The sequence below is a fragment of the Rhinopithecus bieti genome, unplaced genomic scaffold, assembly GCF_001698545.2.
Source record: "Rhinopithecus bieti isolate Rb0 unplaced genomic scaffold, ASM169854v2 scaffold_21201, whole genome shotgun sequence".
In the NCBI taxonomy this organism is placed as follows: Eukaryota; Metazoa; Chordata; class Mammalia; order Primates; family Cercopithecidae; genus Rhinopithecus; species Rhinopithecus bieti.
In genome coordinates, this window is record NW_016810610.1 from 902928 (window position 1) to 929796 (window position 26869).

Consider the following 26869-nt stretch of genomic DNA (forward strand, 5'->3'; position numbering starts at 1 on the left):
TCAAAAAAAAAAAAAAAAAAAAAGAAAAATAACAGCTGGAAGAATAAAAAGGGTTCTTTTAATAAACAAGATGTTAATTTGAAATTCAACATGTTTAGAATTCTAGATGTTTCAAATTGAAATGTCAAATTTTAAGTATCTAGGATTAAAACTCCAAAAAATAATCAGTTGATTTTTAAAAAGTAATTTTATGATCTTCATAAAGGAGAGCCTGCTAACCCCCTGCAGTTGAGCAAATACACTTTGAGAGACATTAGGGACCGTGGCAAAAAGCAGGCAATCCATGCGTGTCACGGAAGCCTTGAGCACAGTTCAGTAGGCAGCAAACCAGGAACTGTCCTGGCAGATAAGACAGACTGTGCAAGGTCATCGTCATCGGCATGGGAAGGGCATTAATTACTAAAGTTAAGACACAGTCACTGTCTCCAAGAGCATTTGGAATCACTTCACAGAGTCCTCAAGGAGGGGAAGGCAATCTCTCAGCTCCTGGCGGGACTGCTGCCCCATATACTGTGATGAATTGCTTCACATATCTGTGTTCTGATGGGAAGGAGTCCAAGCGCGGTAGCTGTAGAGAATGCTGGGGAAGCCTAGTTCTATGTAGCTCACATATGAAAGGAATGTTCATGAAGAGCAAAACAGAAGCATTATTTGAGAATAACTGCCTAAGAAACCTAGTCTAATCCCAAGTGTCTAGAAAATGTTGACTACTTGCCATGTGCCCAGTAAGGTGCTTGGAGCTTTATATGCATTCTCTCATTTAACCCTATGACATAGTTATGCTGGTACACCTTTCTCCATTCTATACATGAAGAAGTTGAAGCTCAAGGAAGTTGAAAGAAAAAAAGAAAGGAAAAGAAAAAAGAAAAACTCATGTAACATCAAACAACTAGTAGAGTCCAGGTTTGAACTGTTATTTGGCACCAAAGTCAGCCTTTTAAGTGCACTGTATTACACTGTATTACATAAAATACATAGATGTGTTCTATCCCATTATTTCAATATAGACAGGTAAACAGAATGGGGCCATTGTAAGAAAATAAACAAGCAAGAATGCAACTTAACCCATAAACAAGATGCCCATGGATGTAAATTTTACCATAAACTTAGGAGGTCAGAATGAAGCAAAAACAAACAATGGTAAATTCAGTGAACGAAAAAGCAGTTTCCGAATCTCCAAGTGTATTAGTCCATTTTCACACTGCTGTAAAGAACTGCCCAAGACTGGGTAATTTATACAGAAAAGAGATTTAATTGACTCACAGTTCTGCATGGCTGGGAAGGACTCAGGAAACTTACAATCATGGCAGAAAGCAAAGGGGAAGCAAAGACCTTCTTCACATGGCGGCAGGAAAGAGAGAGCATGTGAGTGCAGGAAAAACTACCATTTATAAAACCACCAGGTCTTGTGAGAATTCCCTCACTATCATGAGAACAGCATGGAGGAAACCACCCCCATAATCCAATCACCTCTCTCCCTTGACACATGGAGATTACAAATCAAGATGAGATTTGGGTGGGGGCACAGAGCCAAACCATATCACCAAGATACATCAGGGCATTTCTCAACACTAAAGTTTGAAGATGCAAGTAGCAGAGGGATGGCTCTAAGACAAGCCAGAACATCAGAAAATTTGATGACCAGTTCACCTGACTTTGAAAACTGCCTGGCTAATAAAACCTAAAATATTTATTTCTGCATCAGAGAACTTGGGGACAAGTGTATGTAAATTGGAGATAATTTTGATCTGAAAACTTCTAAAAACCAAATGGGACTTGAAAAAATTCAAATTGTTGATTAACTTTTAAAATCTTTAGCTCAACAATATTAATAGTGTAAACAAAAAAAGATAAATGCTTCCAAGAAAGCCTGCATAACTCACAGGATCCTCTAATCCAGCCAAGAAGGAAGGGAGAGGCCAGGCATTTTGGCTCATGCCTATAATCCCAGCACTTTGGGAGGCCGAGGCAGGCAAATCATGAGGTCAGGAGTTTGAGACCATCCTGGCCAATGTGGTGAAACCCCATCTCTACTCAAAATACAAAAATTAGCTGGGTGTGGTGGCGCACGCCTGTAGTCCCAGCTACTTGGAAAGCTGAGGCACTAGAATCACTTGACCCCGGGAGGCAGAGGTTTCAGTGAGCCAAGATCATGCCACTGCACTCCAGGCTGAGCGACAGAGTGAGACTCTGTCTCAAAGAAAGAAGGGAGAGAGAAACTGAACTGAAATAGGCTAGTTCTGCCAAGAGAACTGCCTTTTCTGCCGGTGAAGCTCTTCATCCCCGGAAGGTGGCGTTAAAGACCCTTCCCTACATGTGCGTGCGTTGTTCTTCAGCTCTGTTTCTACCAGTACATTCAGTACAAGAGCAAATAAAACCATTTAGAGCCATCCCAGGTGCATCATTACAGCAAAGGCCGAAAGTATCCTTGCCCCACACTTGGCAAAAATAAGGATGAGTAACATACGAGTGACCTCAAAGCCCCAGTGTACACTTTGGCTGTTCACACAATGTCCTGGATGCTTGTTAATGAAAACAGGCCTTTGTCATAGCAACCCCAGTAACTGAAGAAATCTGATGCCCCTGCCGCATACCCTCTCCCTACCCCAACCCAGTGAGCTATTGCAGTGTTCTTGCAGAGCTGGTGCGATAAAAATATTTTCAGTTAGCAGGCATTCTTTTCTGCTACTTGATCTCAATATTTCTCTATTAGTTTTATCCCATTTGTCCCATAGTTATGTTGATGGGAAATAAATGATCACACTCGCCCTACAATACAGGCAAAATTTTAGTGCAGGGTTTAAATGCTTGGGCTGTGGACCTAGAGTGTCTGAGTTCAAATCCTGACTCTTCATCCCTTTCCTACCTGTGTGGCTTGGAGTCCTGATACTTTTTCCTTATCTGTAAAATAGGAATAGTAATGGAAGGTACCTCCTAGGGTTACTGAGAAGATTACATGAGATTAAGCCTGGGAAGCACTGGGCACAGGCCTGCCACATAGTAAGTGGGCAGTAGACATTCGCTGCCATTGATACTCTTGGGTTGCTACTTAAGAGGTTTCATTTTGACATTAAATTTGGCAGATGGGAGTTCCTGGCCACTGGAAGCTGAAGGACTACCTGTGGTTAATAATTATCCCACAGAGATGGATATAGGTTCAACATTTTCAGGGGGTAGCATCTCCTTGTAAAGGAGGAATACATTTTGATTGCACCACTTCTATATTTTGATCAGGAAATGGATCTAGAAATTGCAATTTATTATTATTATTTTTTTTTTATGAGGAGGAGTTTCGCTCTTATTGCCCAGGCTGGAGTGCAGTGGCACCATCTCGGCTCACTGCAACCTCTGCCTCCCAAGTTCAAGCGATTCTCCTACCTCATCCTCCCAAAAAGCTGGGATTACAGGTGCCTGCCACCATACCCGGTTAATTTTTTTGTATTTTTAGTAGAGACGGGCTTTCACCATGTTGGCCAGGCTGGTCTCGAACTCCTGACCTCAGGTGATCCACCCGCCTCGGCCTCCCAAAGTGCTGAGATTACAGGCATGAGCCACCGCACCCAGGCTGCACATTTCTTGAATAGTGTTACGTGAGTCTTTCCTCTTTCAACATACTCAGAGGTAGAATTTTCTCATATTGAGATAATACCTGCAATTGCTATAACTCTAGCAGGAAAGCGCTTGTGCACGCCAGGTCCTGGGGAGGAGGCCTAGAAGTGATGGACCTGGTGCACCTCCACCTGGGTGTGGTGCGATTTCTCCCACCCACTTCCACCCTAACATCTCGAAGATACCAGGGGCATTGGCTGAAAAAGACTGAGCACAGTCTTCCAGCGATGAATGTAATCACTGCCGGACCTGAATTGGCCAGATATGTTTGCCTTCATTGTTTCAACTGTGAACAATATAGTGAGGCAACACCCTTGTCTGAAGGAGTTTCTTTGGCTCAGTGATGCCCACATTCAAGGTATTAAACATCAATAGATACAGTACTGAGAAGGCAAGGTCTTATTCCTATTGTAGAACTGTAAGTTATCCTCTTTAGGAAATAGCTGCAACAGAGGTGAGGAAGTGTTCCAAAGTGAGGCCTTGAGTTTTCTCTGCAGAGCTTTCCAGAACATGTTAAACAGAAGCAGGAGGCAGCTGATCCTAGTTCATAAGTTTCCTTCCTGCTCACATAACCACCTCTCACTCTCCACGTTCTTCGAGTATATACTATGAAGTCCAGTTTCTTTCGTCCTTCCCAAAGGCCAACCCACTAGCCTTACCTCAGTGACTCTCTGTATAGTTAGACTCAAATCGTGTGATTAACATAAGTCAAGTGTCTGCAAACTAAGTATCTGTTTACAAATAATAAATTCTAGCTCATTCCCTCAACTAGGATTTGTACCTTCTATGTACCTGTGGAAAGCATTGGATATAGACAGTGGTTAAAAAATAAACTCTATGAGGTCTGAGAGCGTGACTAAAGTTAATGAAGGAGACAGACATGATACAAGGAAACCAATAAATATATAATTATACATTTTACTCATGCAGGAAAAAAGAATGACACTATGAGAGAAAACAAAGGGAACCAACTCTGGATTGAATCAGGGAGGGCCTCTCTGAGGAGGTGATACTTAAGCCAAGCCTGAAGGAAGAGAATCATCCAAGTAAAATTGGGAGCTAGGGCATTTCAGGCAGAGGGAGCAGCAAGTGAGGATAAAAACTCCGAGGAAGCTTTGTGCGCTGTGTTGTGTGAGTGATGACAGGTGAGAGAGGAGGTAGGAGGGGAAGGCAGGGGTAGAATCCTGAGGCTCTGCTTGTTGTGATTTTATTCTGAATGGATGCTTGTATTAGGTCTGTTCTCATGCCGCTAGTTAAGACATACCCAAGACTGGGTAATTTATAAAGGAAAGAGGCTTAATGAACTCGCAGTTCCACATGGCTGGGGAGGCCTCACAATCATGGCAGAAGGCAAATGAGAAGCAAAGTCCTGTCTTACGTGGTGGCAGGCAAGAGAGCTTGTGCAGGGAAACTCCCATTTATAAAACCATCAGTCTCATGAGACTTATTCACTATCACGAGAACAGTATGGGGGAAACCGCCCCCATGATTCAGTGATCTCCACCTGGTCCCACCCTTGACACATGGGGATTATTACAATTCTAGGTGAGATTTGGGTGGCGACACAGCCAAACTATATCAATGCTGGAGACAAAAGCAGAGTAGTGACCATCCAAATGATGTTCTTGAAAGGTCTCTTGGCTGGGCGCGGTGGCTCACGCCTGTAATCCCAGCACTTTGGGAGGCCGAGGCGGGCGGATCATGAAGTTAGGAGATCGAGACCATCCTGGCTAACACGGTGAAACCCCGTCTCTACTAAAAATACAAAAAAATTAGCCAGGCATGGTGGCAGGTGCCTGTAGTCCCAGCTACTCGGGAGGCTGAGACAGGAGAATGGCATGAACCTGGGAGTCGGAGCTTGCAGTGAGCTGAGATTGTGCCACTGCACTCCAGCCTGGGTGACAAAGTGAGACTCCATCTTAAAAAAAAAAAAAAAAAAGTGTCTCTATCCATTGCCTGCCAGGTAGATTTGAAGAAGGGAGGGGAGAAGGCAGAAGATGCACAGGGAGGCCATTGCAATAATCTGGATGAATGGAGATGGTGACTGGGGCTGGGACTATTGCAGTAGAGAAGGAGAGAAATGGGAAGTTTTGAGGTGTGCTCGAAGGTAAACCAGAAGTTCTCGTAGGGAACAAGGAGCAGGAAGAGCCAGAGAAAGGCCTCCCCATGCCTTTTCAAAACTTGGTCATACAACTAGTTTGCATTTACCTTTCCTTCCAGGTTGTATTTTACCTTATTCAAAAAGGTGGTAAATGTTTCTTTTTTTCACTAGCTGAGTTTTTAGTAAAGCTTAAGGGCCCAGGACAGTCTAGATTCTGAAGCCAGGGTCCGAAATCTTACAAGTCACTGTTTATTTTACAGCCTACCAGGACATCCTCGGAAAGTATTTATTCTAGACCAGGCTCCAGTATTCCTGGCTCACCAGGTCATACTATCTATGTAAGTATCTACTTCTGGAAGTGACATTTCTGGGACAGGTAAATTAGTGGGTTGTAATAGCAGAATGGGTAATCCAAAACAAAAACTAATTCAAAGTGATTTCTATTTTTGTTATGAGACCTGATTTTCATTTTTATAGAACAGTATCCTCAATCATGTTTACCTTTAGGTAATTACATTTATATGTGACCATCAACAGAGTGATCAGACGACCTGGAAAATGTAGTAATATGTTGCAGGACTTAAAAAATTCTTGCACCTAAGATTCCATCTCAAAAAAAAAAAAAAAAATTCTTGCACCTAAATTGCATATAGATATTTGGGGATTAAATATATATTTTATAATGCTGATACTGAGTGTTCTTAAATTCTACCACAAAGATATTTAAATATTTAGTTTATTAATTATGCAGTTCTTGTTTTTAGCCATCTGAAAGGATTATTAGACCATCTGTTTGAGCTTTTTCCTTCACTGTCATAAATTCAGGAAATTATCCTTAAGGTTTGCACGTTGATCTATTTCATGAATTCTACACAGATTTTTTCCTAAGTGTTCAGTGACTTTTTTAAAAAAAAATGATTAATACATGGTATAAAATGATTAATACATGGTGTAAAGGGCAACTTTAAAGAGTGTAACTGTGCTAGGCAAGATGTTTTGGTTTTTGTTTATTTTAAGGCCTTCACTTTTTAAACAACAGGAAATGCACCAACAACAGTTTCCCAAAGAGACTACAAGGTAATTGTTCTTTCTGGTTAACTTTGCCAGGCAAAAGTAGACAATGAGATCCTGGATTACAAGGATTTAGCGGCCATTCCCAAGGTCAAGGCAATTTATGACATTGAACGTCCAGATCTTATTACCTATGAGCCTTTCTACACTTCGGGCTATGATGACAAACAGGAGAGACAGAGCCTTGGAGAGGTAATACATTCCTAGTGGTTGGGAGTTGTACAACAATTTACCTTCTGTTTTTTCACATTTGTAATAACTACCATTTGGAGTTTAGGTAAATCAGGTGGTCTTTTGTCTGCCTAGTATTTGCAGATTTCTAGAGCAGGTGCGTGGAGGTATTCAGAAGCCCATCATGAGAGGTGGGAGAACAGACCAGTGGCACATCAAACAACAGTGAAGAACGGCTAAGCGTTAGCATGCTGGGATGGAAACTGTCCGGAGGTGGGGAGGGAGTGGGGAGAGAGAGGGCAGGGCTTCTGTGAGCTGGGCAGAGCAAATAAGGGAGTGAGAGTCTCCTGGGGGGTGTCTAGTGATAGCTTTAAGTATATTCATGGGATCATGGAGAGAACACACCCCCTAAATTTTGGTAGCTATAGTTTTCAGCAACTTAAGAAAGTTAGACTATGCAAGAAAAAATAAAGTAGAGAGCATGGGGCAACAGTCTAGCACAGGCGTGTGAGCCAGGATTCTGGAATCAAATTACCTGGTCTCATCCCAGGGATCACCACATGCTGATTGTCTGACTTTGACCATGTGGCAGCCATTCTGCTCCTGGTTTCCTGGGCCAGGTACAGTGCTCATACCTCTAATCCCAACATTTTGGGAGGCTGAGGGCAGGAGGATTGCTTCAGGCCAGGAGTTGAAGACCACCCTGGACAACATAGTGAGACCTCGTCTCTATATTAAAAAAATAAGAAAAATGGTCCTAGTTTCCTCATGTGTAAAACAGATAGGGTAATGATAGAATCTACCTCATAGGGTATTGGTGAGGATTAAGCAAGCTTATCTACATAAAGCAATTATCAGAGGCCAGACATGGGAGAAATACTGAGCGTGTGGCAATCTCTATCATTGTTGCTACCTGTCCTCTTGGGGCTTGTTAATACTCGGCCCGCAGACCCATCCGCTGTGGGACCAGAGCCTCTCAGCCTCTTGGGATCCTCCCCTCCCCGGTCCCATCCCAGGGTTGAAGGTTCTCTGTGGCGCCTACCCAAGTCCGTTTCCCCTGGCCAATCAGCTCACTCTCGTTTTCTCTGTTTTATTTTTTAAATTAGAATCATCTGTAGACTGATTTGAGTCCACACAGATGTTAACAAATAGCTGACAAATCAGCTATTCAACAAAGGTTAAAACAATATAAACAATCTAGCATCTCACAGTGCTTTGAGGTCTGGAGAGAAAAGGCATGAAAATGTGATTGTTTAATTTGTTCTCAATTCCAGATGTATAATATTATTTGATAATTATATTTATGTTTATTTGTCATTTTATATATATTGTTGCTTTTATTTATTTACTTTCTAATCTGGGTTTTATTCCAGAGAATAGCTCTGCGTGGAAAGGGTCCCTGTGACAGGAAGTGATATCCATTTTCATGTAGTGCCACCTAGTGGTCACCTAGCCGTAGCTGCACTTGCAGCGGCTCTCAAGCGCAGGTGCATTGGCCGGGGTTGTCAGTTGGTATTGAACCCCCCAGGGTTTCGTAGGGGATAAGAGGTGAGGGGAAGTTCCTGAACAAAGTGCATAGAGATTGGTCTTGGACCCTGTGGATGAGAATTTACTAATGTTTAACTCATACAAGCAAGGGAATGTGAGTTTTTTTAATGGTGTTAAGGATTTGGGGCTCGTGGTGTGTGTGCACAGGTATGTCTGTGTGCGGTGTATGTGTCTGTGTGTGTTTCCCAGCAGCTCCGTTCAGGGCAGTAAAACATTAAGCACTCAAGAGTCTGGGCTTTGAGGTGAAAATCTCTGCATTTAAAATCAGACTCAGCCAGACATAGTGGCTCATGTCTGTAATCCCAGCACTTTAGGAGGCCAAGGTGGGTGGATTGCTTGAGACCAAGAGTTTGAGACAAATCTGGGCAACATGCCAAAATTCCATCTCTACAAAAAAAAAAAAAATGCAAAAATTAGCCAGGCATGATGGCACACGCCTGTAGTCCCAGCAACTTGCGAGGCTGAGATGGGAGGATCACTTGAGCCCAGGAGGTTGAGGCTGCAGTGAGCCATGATCATGCCATCGTACTCCAGCCTGGGTGACAGAGCAACACCCTGTCTCAAAAAAAAAAAAAAAAAAAAAAAAAAAACCTGGTACCTACTAAACCATATAACTTTGGGGAAATTATATACCTCAATCTCCTTATCTGCAAACTCAAGATAGAGAACAAGAATACCTACGTTAGAAGTTTTCTGTAAAGAGTAAGTGAGCTATTTACATTAGAACAGTACTGGGCACATAATAAGTGCTTAAGAAAAATGCTGGCTATGTTTGTAAGCAGCACACTATAGTTACTGTCATAACTTGGAATGATGTCCCACAGTTTTCTTTATGCATAGAGGGTGCCCCTGGGATCAGAAATCAGACATATTAGTGAACTCTTTCCCAATACTTGCATCTTGCAACTGAGAGAACTTTACAAGCTGTTCTATTATTTATTCCATTAGTTTTTAACACACTTCTTTTATAGACCTCATATACATATTGCATTTTTTGAGATGGAGTCTCGCTCTGTCACCTGGCTGGAGTATAGTGATGCGATCTTGGCTCACTGTAACCTCTGCCTCCCAGGTTCAAGCAGTTCTCCTGCCTTAGCCTCCCAAGTAGCTGGGGACTACAGGCAGGTGCCACCAAGCCAGGCTAATTTTTGTATTTTTGGTAGAGGCGGGGTTTCATCATGTTGGCTGGGCTGGTCGTGAACTCCTGACCTCAAGTGATCACCCGCCTCGGCCTCACAAGGTGCTGGGATTACAGGTGTGAGCCACCTCACCTGGCCTTTATACATATTGCCATTTAAGAAACACTGCAAGAGTCAGCTTAGTTCTGTGCAGCCGTTGGTGCCTCCAGGGCCCTGCTATCAGTGCAGGTGCAGACCTGGGCCCTGACCTTGAGACGAGCCTTCACCTAGCTGAGACCCCCTAGAGACAGACTGTAGCTGCAGAGGAGACTGTGGAGCTTGTGAAGGCTTGGAATACAGAAAGTCCACCCACTTACTATAGAATGTGGGGCAAAGGGCAAATTCTAAAATGGAGAAGTCCACCCCTGGCTGTGTTCTCCATAGCTCTGTTTGCATTTCATTTCTATGTGAAAGCTTTTTGCATTTTAATTGTAAACATTTTATTCATTTGGAAAATACTTGTTGAGCAACTACTATGTCCCAGGAGCTGCTGTCATCACTGGGAGTATGTAGTTGTAAACAAGCAGTCCTTGCCCTCATGGAGCTGTGGCATTGTGTGGGAGACAGACAGTAAAGAAACAGATATGTAATGTAATTTTGCAGAGTGGTAGGGCTTTGAGGAAAAATGAAGCACAGTAAGGAGAAAGCATACCTGAGGCTGGGTTGCTCCCCTCGATAGAATGGTCACAGAGATGCTGTGTGACAGTGGGTTTGAGCAGAGACGTCAGCGCTGACGGGGAATGAGCCCTGCAGGTGTCTGGGTGAAAAGCACTGGCAGCAGAAGAGACAGAAAGTGCAGAGGCCCTGAGGTGACAGAAGGCTTGGCTTGTTGATGGCCCCAAGGAAGGCTGTGAGCCTAGGAGGATGGAAGCTAGAGGTGAATGGTAGTGAGATTGGCGAGGCAGCCAAGGCAGGATGCCCCATGCCTAGTCAACCAAAGTCCTATTTTAGTTCTCGAACTATTTTATGGTGATTGCTGTGGTTGCAATTTAGTCAACAACCATGTGAACAAGATCCTATGTTTCAGTAGATGCTGTAACTCATCAGAGTAAAATGAGCATAGTTTGAATATATAAGGGAAATGGTTCCAACTTGTCTAGCTTAATCACCTAAGTATGTATCACAGTCATATCTATTCATTTTTTTTTTTTTTTTTTTTGAGTGGAAGTCTCGCTCTGTCTCAGGCTGGAGTGCAGTGGCGCGATCTCAGTTCACTGCAAGCTCCGCCTCCCGGGTTCATGCCATTCTCCTGCCTCAGCCTCCAGAGTAGCTGGGACTACAGGCACCTGCCACCACACCCGGCTAATTTTTTGTATTTTTTAGTAGAGACGAGGTTTCACCGTGTTAGCCAGGATGGTCTCGATCTCCTGACCTCGTGATCCACCCGCGTCGGCCTCCCAAACTGCTGGGATTACAGGCGTGAGCCTCCGCACCCGGCCTATTGATGGTTCTTAGGCAGAGATGTGCACCAGAATCTCCCTGGAACTTTGTCAGAGTCTACCTGTCTGAGCCCCATGGCAGATGCATTTGTACCTGATCAGAAGACAGGGAGATGGGGAGGGATGCTGGCAGGCATATGTTGCCTAATATTTCCAGCGGACTCTGATAAGCAACTCTAATTAAAACTGGCAAAGAGGCCAGGCGTGGTGGCTCACGCCTGTAATCCTAAAACTTTGGGAAGCTGAGGCGGGCGGATCACGAGGTCAGGAGATTGAGACCATCCTGACTAATGCGGTGAAATCCCATCTCTACTAAAAATACAAAAAATTAGCAGAGCATGGTGGCACATGCCTGTACTCCCAGCTACTTGGGAGACTGAGGCGGGAGAATCGACTGAACCCAGGAGGCAGAGGTTGCAGTAAGCCGAGATTGTGCCACTGCACTCCCGCTGGGGTGACGGAAAGAGACTCTGTCTCAAAAAAACAAAGAAACAAACAAAAAAACCAGCAAAGAGTTAACAAACATTGTGACTTTAAATTTTCTTTTATTTTTCTAGTCTCCAAGGACTTTGTCTCCTACTCCATCAGCAGAAGTAAGTACCATTCCTTTTACCATTTTAATGGGTAGAATTTGAGAATTGCTTGACCCTTCCCTAGACTTGGATTTTTGAAAAAGGATGTAACATACAAAAGAACAGAAAAACTGCATGTGGGATTATGGTGGTTTTGGGGATTACCTCCGTGGAAGAGGGGACTCTAAGAAACAGCAGTATATTCCTCTTAAATTGGAGACCAGGGAGTAAAATGGCCTCACATTAATCTGTGTCTGTGCCTCTAAGTGGAAGGAAAGTGTCTGCAGGGACATAAGTCACTTGTCCCAGTGTGTATATCTGTCTATATATAGATATATCTATAATTAATTTTTCTGAACCCTAATAAACTGAAATGGCCAACAGCAGTCATGGCGTATTCTTTAAGCAGAGCCATCTTGATGGGAAGTTACTCTGTTTAGTCTGAAGTCAATCATCTGATCCTAAAACCAAGCAACTTTCTGGATATTATGAAACTGGACTGCTTTTAGGGAATCTCTGTAATTCAAAGTAGTAAAAATACCGTAATATTTTCATGGTTTATGACTGAGTGCTATGAATTATTAATTTCTACCTATATTCTAATAATTTGCATTGAATTTATGAAGAATTAATTTCTATTGAACAACTGTGCAAGGTTGAAGCACATAATTTGGGAACTTTTTGTTTTGTTGTTTTATTTAATTTATTGTTATAGACAACTAGTATCAAGCCAAAGTTTCCCCTTGCCATTTGTTCTCAAATTCCACAAAGCTATGGTTACTGAGGTTTTCATTTAGTCATTATTAATGCATTCTTTCAAACTTTTTACTTTTATTGTGCTAGTAGAAATTTCATAGGACAACAGATTGCTAAAATGTAAAATATTCTTTGTACTCTTTCAACTCTTTAGACAGTTTTATATTGTGTTTGTGTGCATGTGGTTTTTTTGTACTTATTACCTAATATATCCTTTTCTAGGTTTGGAGACAGGTGACATTTTAGTGGTGCTATGATATTCCATTGAATTCACATGTCATAATTTCCTTTTTTTTGTTTGTTTTTGAGACAGAGTCTCACTCTGTCACCCAGGCTGGGGTGCAGTGGCGCGATCTTGGCTCACTGCAACCTCTGCCTCCTGGGTTCTAGCAATTCTCCTGTCTCAGCCTCCCAAGTAGCTGGGATTACAGGTGCGCACCACCACGCTTGGCTAATTTATGTATTTTTAGTAGAGACAGGGTTTCGCCATGTTAGGCAGGCTGGTCGCAAACTCCTGACCTCAGGTGATCCACCTAGCTTGGCCTCCCAAAGTGCTGAGATTACAAGCATTAGCCACTATGCCTGGCCCGTATGTCATAGTTTCTTAATTGTGCCCCACTTTGTTGAACATGTAACCCAAGTTTTTGCCTTTATGAATAGTGGTACTATAAAAGTATTTGAATAAATTATTCCTCCTTTAAAGGGGCATTTTAAATTATTTTCTTGGAATATATTTCCCAAAGTGAGAAGTAAAATACCGACTTTATGGCAACCATCAACTTGTTATTCAGGAGAATTTACTTAAAATGTCACCAGATCGATGTTCTAGATAGTATAGGTAGGTTGGTGGTCAGAACAAAGGATGAGATTAGAGTCAGGAGGCTGGTTTTGAAGCAGGCTATGCCCATACCAGTCACACGCCTACACACAGGGCTCTTACCTGCTTGAAACCGGGTTTCTGCATTCGTGGGGGGAGGGGGAGGGAGGTGATAGTATGTGACCTACCTTTTCTTCTTGTTGTGCAGATCTGGTAGGTATGTGAACATACTTATGAAACTGAAAAGTACAATGTCAGCATGGTCATTGGAATTATTATCTTTTGTCCCATAGCCCTATCTCTATTATGGTTTATATGTTTTCATCTTTAAAAAAAATTTTTTTTTAAGAAACAGGGTCTGTATCATCCAGGCTGGAGTACACTGGCACAATCATAGTTTACGGCAGCCTCGAACTCCTGAGTAGCTGGGACTGCAGGCATGTGCCACCATACCTGGCTAATTTTTGTAATTTTTTGTAAAGACAAGGTCTCGTTAGGTTGCCCAGATTGTTCTCGAACTCCTGGCTTCAAGCCGTCCTCCCACCTTGGCCTCCCAAAGTGCTGGGATCACAGGTGTGAGCCACCACACTTGGCTCTTAAAATTTTGTAATAAGCCCAAGTACTGCAGATTTTGAGCACAATGTATTAGTCACAGAATGCTCATTTGCATGTAAAATACCTGTAAATTTTGCACATAAAAATAAGTGCATATATTAATCAAATATATATAAACAAGTAGACATGATGGTTCCTTGACAATGTTTGTGAAACGTGGTTCCTACTGAGGAATGGTGATGGCCTGAATGTGTTGAACTTTGTTTCCAGGGGTACCAGGATGTTCGGGATCGGATGATCCATCGGTCCACGAGCCAGGGCTCCATCAACTCTCCTGTGTACAGCCGCCACAGCTACACTCCAACCACGTCGCGCTCTCCCCAGCATTTCCACAGACCTGGTAAGGGTGACTGTTCCTGGGATTCACTCTATATAACAAACTGTATTTCTGTGATTTTTTTCCCCCTACTATTGATAGCACATTGAAAAACCAGTGACTAAACATTTCCATCCCTCTCCCAGAGCAAAATGAAAACTGGTATCCAACTATGTTTTATGCTGTACCTTTTCTTGAAACGTCAGTCATCCTATGGCTGTGTACATTTTGATTTATTAATTATATTTTGACAGTGAGCTACTGGAAGCAAGGGTTTTTTTTAAAAAAAATAGGATTAACGAAAATATCTTCACTTTGAGACTTAAAATGGAGATCTCCCAAAGAAAAAATTTTGATGTGCTTTTTGGGCATACCAACATCATCTAAAATTCAGTATTAGCCATTTTTAACAGATGTATTATGCTTCCCTTATCTAGGCACGTGGTGTTAGTAAGCATGCTTGGTTAAGCACCTTCTAGAAAGAGGACTCAGGGCTGTTCTTGATCACTTTTAAGATCCTTTACAACCCTAAGATTTTCAATCAGACTTAGAAAACATGAAATCATTTCCAACCCTAAGATTTTCCATCATACTTGGAAAACATAAAATTATTAGGCATCACTACAGTAGAGAATGCCACAAAGTAGCAGATTTTAGTGGACCTTCATCTGCAGAGAATTTAGTCTCTGTGGCTACTAGTGGTGTCTCCTGTGTGTAGTAGGAGAAGAATGGAGACCCCAGTAAAGATCCAAGATTCCCTGAGAAATAGATTCACAAGGAAGATTCTGGCCTCTAATAAAACTTGATGGTGATAGTGTGCATCTGTGAAGACTTCAGGTTAAGCTTCTTGCTTCTGGATGGGTAGATGAGAACAAACCCATATGCTCCTTTTTTTTTAAAATACATTGTACAAGAAATAAAACCAAAGGAATTAACAGAATGATAATAAAAGGCTGCAGTCTTCTCTCTAAGACGCTAGATTTAATACTTGCAGATAATTCAAACTATTTGATCCTTTGATAATGTATAATTTTCTCTATGCTGGTAAATATTTTTGCTGTTTATTGAATTACATTAAATGAAAGTTCTCAGGAAATTTTTTTCCCTTATTTCATGGGCTACCATATTCATTTTATTCATGCCCAGGACATGGGTCTCGATTTAAGCCCTTGTCTATTTGGGTAATAAGAAATCCTTTATGCTGGGCCGGGCGTGATGGCTTACGCCTGTTATCCCAGCACTTTAGGAGGCTGAGACAGGTGGATCACCTGATGTCAAGAGTTCAAGAACCAGCCTGACCAATATGGTGAAACCCCATCTCTACTAAAAATAACAAAACTTAGCCGGGTGTGGTGGCGTGCACCTGTAGTCCCAGCTACTTGGGAGACTGAGACAGGAGAATTGCTTGAACCTGGGAGATGAAGGTTGCAGTGAGCTGAGGTCGCGCCACTGCACTCCAACCTGGGTGACAGAGCAAGACTCTGTCTCAAAAAAAAAAAAAAAAAAAATCCTTTATGCTGCCACCCTGCTCATGTACATATGCTGAGGTCACTGAGACCCCGGCCATGGAGTTACCGGAGTGGCGTGTGGTTATAGAGGCATTGTTGTTCTAGAGACCCCTGAATAGTGAGGGGAGTGGTCAGTCAACACTTCTTCCCCCAAAAGCTCATGTCCTTATTGAGAAAGTTTCCATCTGTTCCAATCATGGTTCTGATGCCAATAGACTTTAGAACTTCTCCTTCTCCTTCTTTCCTTTCACAATATATTACATGTATGCCTGATGCCACTCGTTAGGCTTTATAGTTATTATTTTGAGGTCTGCCCTTCTAAAGTGAAGCTGGAAGAATTCTGATAGCATACTTGTGATCCATATAGAACACCCCAGAGAGTCCACTCCACAAGTTCTAGATGTCAGATGATGATTTAAAACCCCCTCAGTCTGGGTTGAACTTGAATGGTCCATTCTTCCTGAGATAACTGTTTCCAGCCTCCAGTACTCGTGCTGAAGTTCTCGGGATCATATAGACCTCTTTGTCACACAGGGAACACAAACAGGTTTTCCTTCTATGTAGGCAAAATAAAATTCAACTTACAGTGGGGTAAGTTTGCTTAAGAAAAAAACCAAACAAACATGACCCTTACATATAAATACAATGATTGTCATTTTTTTTATAAGCATTTCAGAGGGTTTTGTTTTGTCAGGTGCTTTTTAAAAACAGCTGTTGTTGAATCTAAATGATGTGTCTGCTACTGGCTGAACAGAGACCATCCGGGTGACCATTTCTTCTCACCAAAGCCATTTATTCTCAGAGAGTGACTCTGTACCCGTCTGAACCTCTTTGCAAACTCTCCCCCACTTTGCCTCAGCCTTAGCAGGTGCATTCTTAACCCTTTCTCCTTCCTCCCTTTTCAGCCTCCTGATTAACGTTCTTTATTTTGTTTTCCCTTGGAACGATGGCACTTTCCCTGCTCCTGTGTTAATTTCTGTTCTTCTTTTCTGTTTCCACTGTGCCCTGCCCCTGACTCCTTGCTGCACAGAGCTTTTGTCTCCTGGTGTGCAGAGGTTGTCGTACCTGCGCACCAGCAGCCTCAGCCCCACCCACAGCGACTCCCGCCCCAACCCCCCTTTCCGACACCACTTCATTCCCCATATCAAAGGTAAGGAGGCAGGTTTCTCCAGGCAGCACCCTGCATAGTGGAGATTTATTAGCACCCTGGGAAGGCTAATAAGGTGTATCTCCAAGAGTTAGTGCCGAGCTTTTGAGCTCTCAGCATGCCTGCGTGTGTCATGACTATACCCAACAGTTGTCTTAGAATGGGCATAGCATCTCTCGTTGGGAGAAATATGTCACTTCTAAGGGCTCTAGATGAAGAAGCAGGAAGTATGTTTAAGACCATAAAATTTATTATCCACTACTTTGAAAAAAGAAAATATATATATATATTATTATTTTGTTTTTGGATGTATTGAAACAAAATATAATATATATAATTGGAATATTTTCCTGGGTTCAATACGTAACAGGTCTCAGCAAAACACAATAGTGTTTAGTAACAGATATACAAAAGTTGTCTTACAGGTGATAAACTATAACCATATTAACATGTTTGGGCAGCATTAAAAGATCTATGGCAACATCAGTGTTTCTCCTTGAGCTGACTCAGAGCAGTCGTCTTTTGATTTGTCCTAACTCCCACATGATGGAGAAGAGAGGCTTTGCCTTCTGTTTTCTGTTCCTGCCTCACATTTCTGCCCCATCCCTTCATTTTCATCATTGTTGGCAATGCTTCTGCAGCCGTCCTCAGCTGGGACTCTCCACACTGGGGGAGCCGAGAGCCCTGACGAGGCTATGAAGGGGTCATAATTTAAAATTAAGTAGGAGTTCCCGGAATGGTGCGAACTTGATTTGAACCAAATTAACCAACAGTAATAGCTGCAGGATGGAGGAGGAGGCAAGCACAGATGTTATCACAGGTCTTAAAACAGTCCTAAAGGACTCTTAACCATGTGCTGCTCCACATGTCATATCCCTGATGCTTCCATTGAGGAGCTTGTTCTGGTTTACTGAATTTTTGTTGTCAGTCTACCCAAGCTTTTTCTTTGTGCTCACTTGGTTGTTGAGTGGCTGAATCCTAAAAGGTACATGTACTGTACTTATCAGTATGCAGTGATTTTATAAATTTGCTAATTTCAGCATTCTCTATGTTTTGAAAATAATATTGCTTATTGAAGCAGTCATGCTTATCAAAGACACACATGCCTGGAGTTAAGGCACACGTGCCATTTGCCATTAGCAAATTTTTTGATAGGTACAACACTCTCTAAAACCCTTGACAGATTATTTTACTTTTTTTAAATTTTTTTTTATTTTTTTGACACAGAGTCTTGCTGTGTCACCCAGGCTGGAGTACAATGGTGCAAACTTGGCTCACTGCAACCTCCGCCTCCCAGACTCAAGCGATTCTTATGCCTCAGCCTCCTGAGTAGCTGGGATTACAGGTGTGCACCACCACACCCAGCTAATTTTTGTATTTTTGGTAGAGACAGAGTTTGGCTCTGTTGGCCAGGCTGGTCTCAAACTCCTGGCCTCAAGTGATCCACCTGCCTTGACCTCCTAATGTGTGGGATTACAGGCGTGAGTTATCATGCTCAGCCAACAGATTATTTTAAATTATGAGTGCTAATTAGTATTTTTGGGGAAAATTTTTATTTATAAAATGTCAAGATGATACTTTAGAGAATGTTTACAAAATCATAAAGAAATTATGCTGTTTTTTTTTTTCTTAAAAAAAAAAACCTTTCAGTTGTATGTTTTAAAGAGACTTTAATATAGCAGCCATTGGTCAAATTAAGATTTTGGTTATTTCTGCTGAGGTGGGCAAATTGCTTGAGCCCAGGAGTTCAAGACCAGCTTGGGCAACATGGCAAAACCCTGTCTCTACCAAAAACACGAAAACAAAATTAGCCGGCTTTGGTAGTGCACGCCTGTAGTCCCAGCTACGCAGAGGTTGAAGCAGGATTGCTTGAGCCCAGGAGGTGGAGGTTGCAGTGAGTGAGCCAAGATCGAGCCACTGCACTCCAGCCTGGGTGACAGAGCAAAACCCTGTCTCAAAAAAAAACAAAAGAAAGAAAAACAGATTTTGGTTATTTCTGATATTTAAGAAAAAATACATGATTGATTCATTAAAATGTAAACTTCCTCACTTGGCTATTATATGTTTCAACTTTTAGAGAGAGACTTTTTGTAGAAAGAAAAGTGTCACAGGCCCTATAAAGTTACACAGTTTGTACAAATAACACAGCACAAAGTGTCAATAGCTGGTCAGTGACTAACACTACCTCATGTCCATGAGTAGCCATGTGGACAGTTGAAAAGCCCATGGACACTGGAATCTTGGGTTCCAGTGGCTGTGTGACCTTGTGTGACCTTGGGCTGCTTATTTATCCTGTTGAGTGTCACTTGCCTACTCTATAAATCAGGAACAATGAGACTCCTACATCACGAGGTGAAGTATCTTGGTGTTGAGCACACCCACCTTGGTCAGCGTGGTGCTCTTAAACTGCTTTTTTTTGTTGTTTTTTTGGAGACAAGAGTCTCACTCTGTTGCCCAGGTTTGCATGCAGTGGCACGATCTCAGCTCACTGCAGCCTCCACCTCCCGGCTTTAAGCAATTCTCCTGCCTCAGTCTCCCGAGTAGCTGGGATTACAGGCATGCACCACCATGCCCGGCTAATTTTTGTATTTTTAGTAGAGACAGGGTTTCACTATGTTGACCAGGCTGGTCTCAAACTCCTGACCTCAAGTGATCTGGCCATCTCAGCCTCCCAAAGTGCTGGGATTACAGGATTGAGCCACTGCGCCTGACCTTAAATGGTTTTTGATGCCATCATTCTGTTCACTTTTCACAGCATTCTTGGGAAATGGACTCAGTGAGGAGACCAAGTATGGAGGCCCTGGCTAAGTAACTGTCCAGGGGCTCACCTCCAGGACGTGGCAGTGCCTGGACTAGACCCAGGTCCCCTCCTCCCCAGGAGCGCTCCTTCATATGAGGGCCATGCGTTTCAGTATAAATATGTGTGAAGATAATTTTTAAAGCACACTTTTATTTTTCATCCCTTTTAGCCAGAAAATTGCATTCTTATTGAGTCTTAGACCAAGAATGATCCTGAGTCATTCAGATCACAAAATTAAGAAATATTTACTTTTCCATAGAAATATTAAATGATTATAAAATTATGGCACCCCTATGTTCCTAAATGGTGCTTTATTAAAATGTAAATATACATTCTTTTCTGTTTTCAATCTGCATTTGAAGTTTTGACACCGTCACATATTCTGGATTTAAATGATAAAAGCGCTAAGCCAAAAGGAATTAGTGGCCCTGAACTTAAAAACATCTAATAGTCTCTCTCCCCTTTTCTTTTTACTAGACATGTGCCTATAGTTTGTTCATATGAAATAGTCTTTATGCTTCAGATGCAAAGTGTAATGTACATAACAGTATATACTTAGTTTTTCAATCATAGATACATGGTGGAGATTTTGTACATTAAAGATATTGCTTTAAAAGCCTAGTGTATTTGGCTAAATGCCAATTCTCCAAGGAATTACATCTTAGTTATTTTGAAAAACACGTATCCATTTAAATGGAAGACCTCTCTGGCCCTTAGAAATTTCAGAATGGGGGGAACCTATAGCCATTGAATAACATATCCAAGATACCTTTGAGATAAGTCAATGTCTTCCAGGGTTTTTTGTGGCCCTTCATTGACTTTTATCTTGGAGCTTGTCTTGGAGCTTGAGGGAGTTTTTCTTGTTTGTTTGTTTTGTTTTGTTTTTAATGGATGTGAGCTAGGAGCTTGACCAAAGGTAGGATGTCCATCTCAGAGGCAGGGGGCGCCATTTGCCACTCTGGCAGCCAGAAGCCCAGCCTTCCATTGCCCAAGTCCACTTCCTGGTCCTTGTTTCTGCAGTGTGTGACCCAGGCCTGGGCTCACTGAGCTGAGGACGCCTGCATGATTGTAAAGCTGAGATGCATGGCACAGACTGTTTCTCTGCTTCACTGGCTTCCCCATTCATTTTCCATAACATGCATTGTTGGTTGGGTGTGTCTTTATTTCTGTCCTCCAAACTTCCTTGTAGCCTCATTCTATCTTAGTATATCTTTGGGCCATTTGGACAACCTTATGCCTAGAGATTTGGAAAAACCATTTTCACTTTGTTTCAGGCTTTGTTTGTGAAGTGTCTGCTAAGTTTCTCTTCCTTCCCCTTTGAAATACTGCTAGACATGACATTCTGTGTCCATGAAGTATAAATTGGATTTCTGAGCAGGAGGGCTACATATATTAAATCTCTTTGAAAGGAATCTTTCCTCTTTTGCTATAAATACGAGTTGCCATGATGTAAATATATATTTGACACTTGCTGAAGGAAACTGTAACTCTTATTGACGCTTTAGACAAGAACCGGCAATCTTAAAACTGTCACAAAATTCTAGCTGCTGCCAACTTATCTTAAGGCTCCCTCAAGATGTTCATTTATATTTGGGGATGTAAGCACTCTGAGTCCAGAAAGCTAGGCAGTGCTCCAACAGGTCCCCACAGCAGAATCGCACACCCCCATCTCTATTCGCTTGTCTTAGAATTAGTCACTTGGGCTCTCATGGTGCCAAAAAGAAGAATGAAAGTAGAGACAGGCATTTAAATTTGTTAAGTACAGTGAGAGTCCTGTAAGTGAATGCTCCCCCGAGGTCTAAAAAAATTGGCTTACTAGGGTAACAGGAAAGGAGGTAAAACTGAAGGCCAAGAAATAGAAATAGAAACATAAATAGAAATATAGTAGCTTGTCGCTACAATAGATAAGAACACTAACAACTTAGGGTGGCCCAATCTGAGGACTTAAAGGAACAAAATAGCCATGAGTGTGATATATATACTATTGTATTATACACAGATACAAACACACACACACACACACACACACACACATACACACACACAGTAGTTTTGTTTTTTGTTTTGAGACAGAATCTCACTTTGTTGCCCCAGTTGGAATGCAGTGCTGTGATTTCAGCTCACTGCAATCTCCACCTCCTGGGTTCAAACAATTCTCCTGCCATAGCCTCCTGAGTAGCTGGGATTACAGGTGTCTGCCATCAACACCTGGCTAATTTCTGTATTTTTAGAAGAGACAGGGTTTCACCATATGAGCCACGCTGGTCTCAAACTCCTGACCTCAAGTAATTCACCCGCCTCAGCTTCCCAAAGTGCAGGGATTTCAGGTATAAGCCATCATGCCTGGCCTATTATTTTCAAACAGTATCTTATTCTGGGTTGATAGATGATGACAATGATGATGATAATAATGATATCTTCCAAATATGAGATTTCATCTGGTACGTCACACATTACTTTGTCTAAGTAAGGAACTATGCACAGATGACCTCTTAGGGCCCCCATCAGTTATTTCCTGCCAGGGTTGGGTTCCAAGTTTTAGCATTTAAATATGGTGTTGGCCAGGTGCAGTGGCTCACGCCTGTAATCCCAGTATTTTGGGAGGCCAAGGCAGACAGATCACTTGAGGTCAGGAGTTTGAGACCAGCCTGGCCAACATGATGAAACCCTGTCTCTACTAAAAATACAAAAATTAGCTGGGTGTGGTGGCCACACGCCTGTAATCCCAGCTACCTGGGAGGATGAGGCAGGAGAATCGCTTGAACCTGGGAAGCAGAGGTTGCAATGAGCGGAGATTGCACCACTGCACTACAGCCTGAGCAACAAAGCAAGACTCTGTCTCAAAAAAAATAAATAAAAATAAGATGTTTAATTTAGAAAAGGGAAAGAGGCCTCTTCTTGAGAATTTTCCTTTTCTTTAGAAATGCCCAAAATTTGTCATGCCTTTGGTATTTCAAGGGCTAAGAATTTGGTACCTAGAAACATTATCTATTCCAAAAACTTATTCCCCAGTGAGTGGTTGTGATATGTGGAAAGCACATTCTGCAGAATTGCTGAGATGGGTGTGTCACTGGGTCTCTCTTTACCTGATTTTTAAAAATGCTTTGTAGGAAGTTTTAAATAATTATAGTTAAATTTACTTATAAAATTTGGACATACTAGTGTTTTGTTTTTTGTTTTTTTTCAAACAACTAGAGAGGTGAATGTTTGCTGAAGCCATCCAGCCTAATATAGAACCACACCCAACTGGTGACAGCATTCAGCCAGAATCCACTCCTTGGGAATTCAGACAGCTACTCCATAACCTCTGAGAGGCTTTGACCATATTCAAGAAGTGAGGGGCTTCTAGAGGCACTGGCCACCAGAGGGTCTTGTTGATAGAAAGATTTTAATCCCTGGACAAATGTCTAATTCTAATAACCTTAAAGTTTGTGTCGTGCATATGCAGGTATTTTTGTGCGTGCATGACACGGGCTAATAATGATAAGAACTGATTTAATGGGGGTTCATTTGATTGTGTATTATAACCAAAACCTATGAGAACTTTCCTGGAAACATCTGATTTTCTACAAGGACAGTGGAGGTCAATGTGAAAGAACAAAAGCACACAGCAGTGTGGTTCAGAAGCAGTAGCAAAAGTTGAGACCCGGTGTACCTTCTATCGAGAAAAGACAATAAGAATGATTCTGTTTTTCAGTTATGGATTACCCTTGTTAATAATTTCTAATGTTCATAGGATTCAATCATTTTTCTTCAGTGAAACAACTAAATTGGAGCTGTCAAGGATTGGCTGTAATGGGGAAGTTATAAAAGGGGTGATCCCAGTGCTGTATACAGTAGGTCTTTTACTTATCATCATCAATAGGTTCTTGGAGACTGTGATTTAAGAGAATTGATATATTAAAATAAGAGTCTAGTTTTTCCCCTCATCAATGTTGTGATGAAACTAGGTTGAAATAAACAACATTCTTCAAGGACCTGCTATATGTTGTTTTGCTTAAAATTGCAGTTTCCAATAACCTATTGATGTTAAGTGAGGACTTAACTACACTAACATCTGGCTTCCTTTAATTTAGAGATTAGAGAAAATTGATGGTGAATCTTGCCATGGTGCTTGCTAAATTAGGCCAATAAATAGCTGTGGAGGTAATTAATTGGCCTCCTTCAATCATTCATTCACAGACATTTATTAAGCACTTACTCCTGGCCAGGTGGTACACTGAGCACTGATGATGATAAATGAGACCGAGTTTTAATTCAGCAACAGGTTTAAAACACTATTTCCTTCTAAATGCAAATCATAATCTTCCTTCCCCTCTTTTCCTCTGTGTTTTTTATACTCATTTTTTCCTGATGTGAACTAGTTACTTCTCTTTAGAAGAGGGTTAAATAGATAACATTTTTATAAATTAGCTTAATAGGTCAATTGTTTGGGATGATATTTCACAATTTTGGGGAACTAATATATGACTTAAATAATAAACTCAACATTATAACATATTTGGGGCTGGCTGCTAAACCGACTCTTGAGAAGAAAAGACAGAAGTTTCAGAACACCAATAACCAAAAGCCAGGAATCTAAATTCGACTCAGTAATAGACACAGATCCCATATTTGGAATATCTTACTGCCCATTTAGTGCAGATCTCTACTCTCGTTACTTAAAAATGTGTATGCTGAGACATTAAAATTCTCTTAAATGTATTTTAAAACTCCAAAAATTGACATCTTTCACACTTGACTGGATAGAGTTAGAAAATTTGACCTGAAGCAACTGGCCAGAGCTCTATTTTCTGATGATCTATGATTTATTTAAAATTATTAGTATTAATAGATAAATGAATTAAACTTTATCAAAATTTTTAAACTTTTGTGTTTCAAAGAATTCCACCAAAAAAGTGAAAAGACAGCCTATAGACTGGGAGAAAATATTTGCAAATTCATATTATTTCTGATAAGAGACCCGTATCCAGAATATATAAAAAGCTCTTACAACTCAATAGTAAAAAGCGATTACCACTACTAATTTATTGACCTTTAATAGTCCTACATCTTCTGGTGTCTTCTTGAGACAAATGTTTGCCCCGACATAGGGTAGGAGGACAGTTTAGGCCAGTTGAAAATCTCTTTCTAATTTTGCACAAGCTGAATCAGTTCATCCCGGCCATTCTCCTGGTCAGAAGGGAGTGATGGTGGATATGGTGGCACTTAAGGCTTTTGCAGCCACCTCTTTGCTCTTTTCTGGCCTGGTCCCTGTTCTCTCCTCCAAGAGCACCATGCTGTCCAGACAAGGTGGCCAGTCCTGTTGCTCCCCCAGACCACATCCTTCTCATGACATTCCAGCCCTTTCTCATGACATTGCAGCCCTCTGGAATATGGGCTTCCCACCCTCCCATTCACCTGCCCTCTCACCTGGTGAGCTTACTCTTTGATGCCCAGCTCAAACCTAGCTTGAAGAATTGGTGGCAACTTCATCTGAGTGTCATAGCGTTTTTCTTATACCTCAGAGTAAACAATTACATGTCATTATATGGTATTTAAGTCTGTCTCCTTAGATAGTCCCTAAGTCCCTTGAGGGCAGGGAGTGTATCTCATTCATCTATTTGTCCTCAGTAGTACTCAGTGCCCAGCCATAGTAGGTGTTCAATAAATGTTTCAGTGATTGAATCATTGGCCTGGGTGGAGCCTCACCTTTGAAGTGAAAGGTGGGGAGAGGTATAAATGCTTGCGAAATACCTGGCTGATACGGGTCTGACTCTATCTTGTATATTTTCAAAGTGAAGAAAACAGACACATATGCTGCAATTGAAGGCACTTTGTATTCCTAAGGGGAAGGACTTGGTGACCATACAGGTTCCCAGACTTAACCTTCAGATCGGAGAAACCTCTGCTAATTGCCAGCTGCTGCCATCATGCTTGAGAGTGATTTGTATTTGGGTTTGCCTAGCCCGCTCCTTTACACGCTTGGGATTTAACCATCTGACCACTGATCCTGAATCATGAGCAAGCAGCTTTCCATCCCTTCCAATGTCCCCTCTCTCTAATCGACTTGCTGCACAGCTTTCAATGCATGCCATTGGAATGACGCACCTGACCGCTAGCTGCTTCTAACCCAGCTCCACCTGAGTTCAAATCTCTGTAACGGAAAACTAAACCTGGTATCACCTTTGCAAGTCAAGTTGATAAATTGAGTTTGTTTCTTTTGTTTCTCCTTTTTGATGAACCTCCTTCCGGTCTGTTGTTTTGAATTTTTATTACGCTTGCTTTGTTTTCTTTGTTTCTCTCTCCCTTCTCTCATTTTGTTTTTTCCATTCTTCTCATTGGAGGCAATGAGCCGTCCAGCGGCCGGAACTCCCCTCTCCCTTACCGGCCAGACAGCCGCCCTCTAACTCCAACTTACGCTCAGGCCCCTAAACATTTCCATGTTCCAGGTAGGAGCTGACACAGTCTGTGTCTTGGTGTCCTGTCACAGTGTAGAATGTAGCCTTGTAACCTCGTCTCATCTCATCTCTCATGCTCTTTTAATTGGGATGCACAGTTAACAAACCCTAAATTGCAGGATCTGACCTAGGGGGCCTTTCAAAAGTTTTATGTGTTAAATGCCAGGATTACTGTGAAGGTTTATGTTTTCTCAAATAATTTTGAAGAGTGTGGGTGATGGGTAAAAACAGTTGAGTTGTTTTGTTTTGCTTTTTACTAAAATTTTCATTGTACCATTTTATGATTGCCTTCTGAGATATCTGTGGTTTGCTGTCATTGACTAATTATAGCAATGGCAATCTAGTTATCTTCTCGTCCAAAAGATTGAACCACAGTATCACCTGAGAGAATACTTTTCTATTTCCTGTTTTTCTCTAATGTGGAGACTTTCTCCAAGGACTTTTCAGAGAGATGTAGAATTGGGTGAATTGGTTGGTCTTTCTGCAGCGCAGCATAGACTAGCCACCTCCACAGCCCATGAAGATATCTTGCAATTTAGGCTTGGTGCTGCAAGCTTTGCTCTAGTAGTCACAAGCATTTGCTGTCATAATACAAATAGTAATTTGACATCAGAAACTGAAATAATGAGAGCCCATTAATATAATATTTTAATGTTTAGAATCAGCTCACTTTGTAAGGACAGGATTAGCTGTCAGAGGTAATAATATTATATTTCTACCAGCAGTTTATTGTTTTTTGCTTTGTTTAGCTACTGAAAGTAGTTTAATAAATTACCCACTA

At 41.7% G+C, this 26869-nt stretch overlaps 1 protein-coding gene across 1 annotated transcript in view; it reads left to right on the forward strand.

Annotated features, from left to right (window-relative positions):
* The window catches only part of ABLIM1 (actin binding LIM protein 1), a 234677-nt gene that overhangs the window by 185240 nt on the left and 22568 nt on the right, over positions 1–26869 (forward strand). The window contains 5 exon segments of the mRNA XM_017892465.1: positions 5971–6048; positions 6818–6973; positions 11675–11710; positions 14088–14217; positions 25975–26079. Coding sequence (XP_017747954.1) covers positions 5971–6048; positions 6818–6973; positions 11675–11710; positions 14088–14217; positions 25975–26079 — 505 coding nt within the window.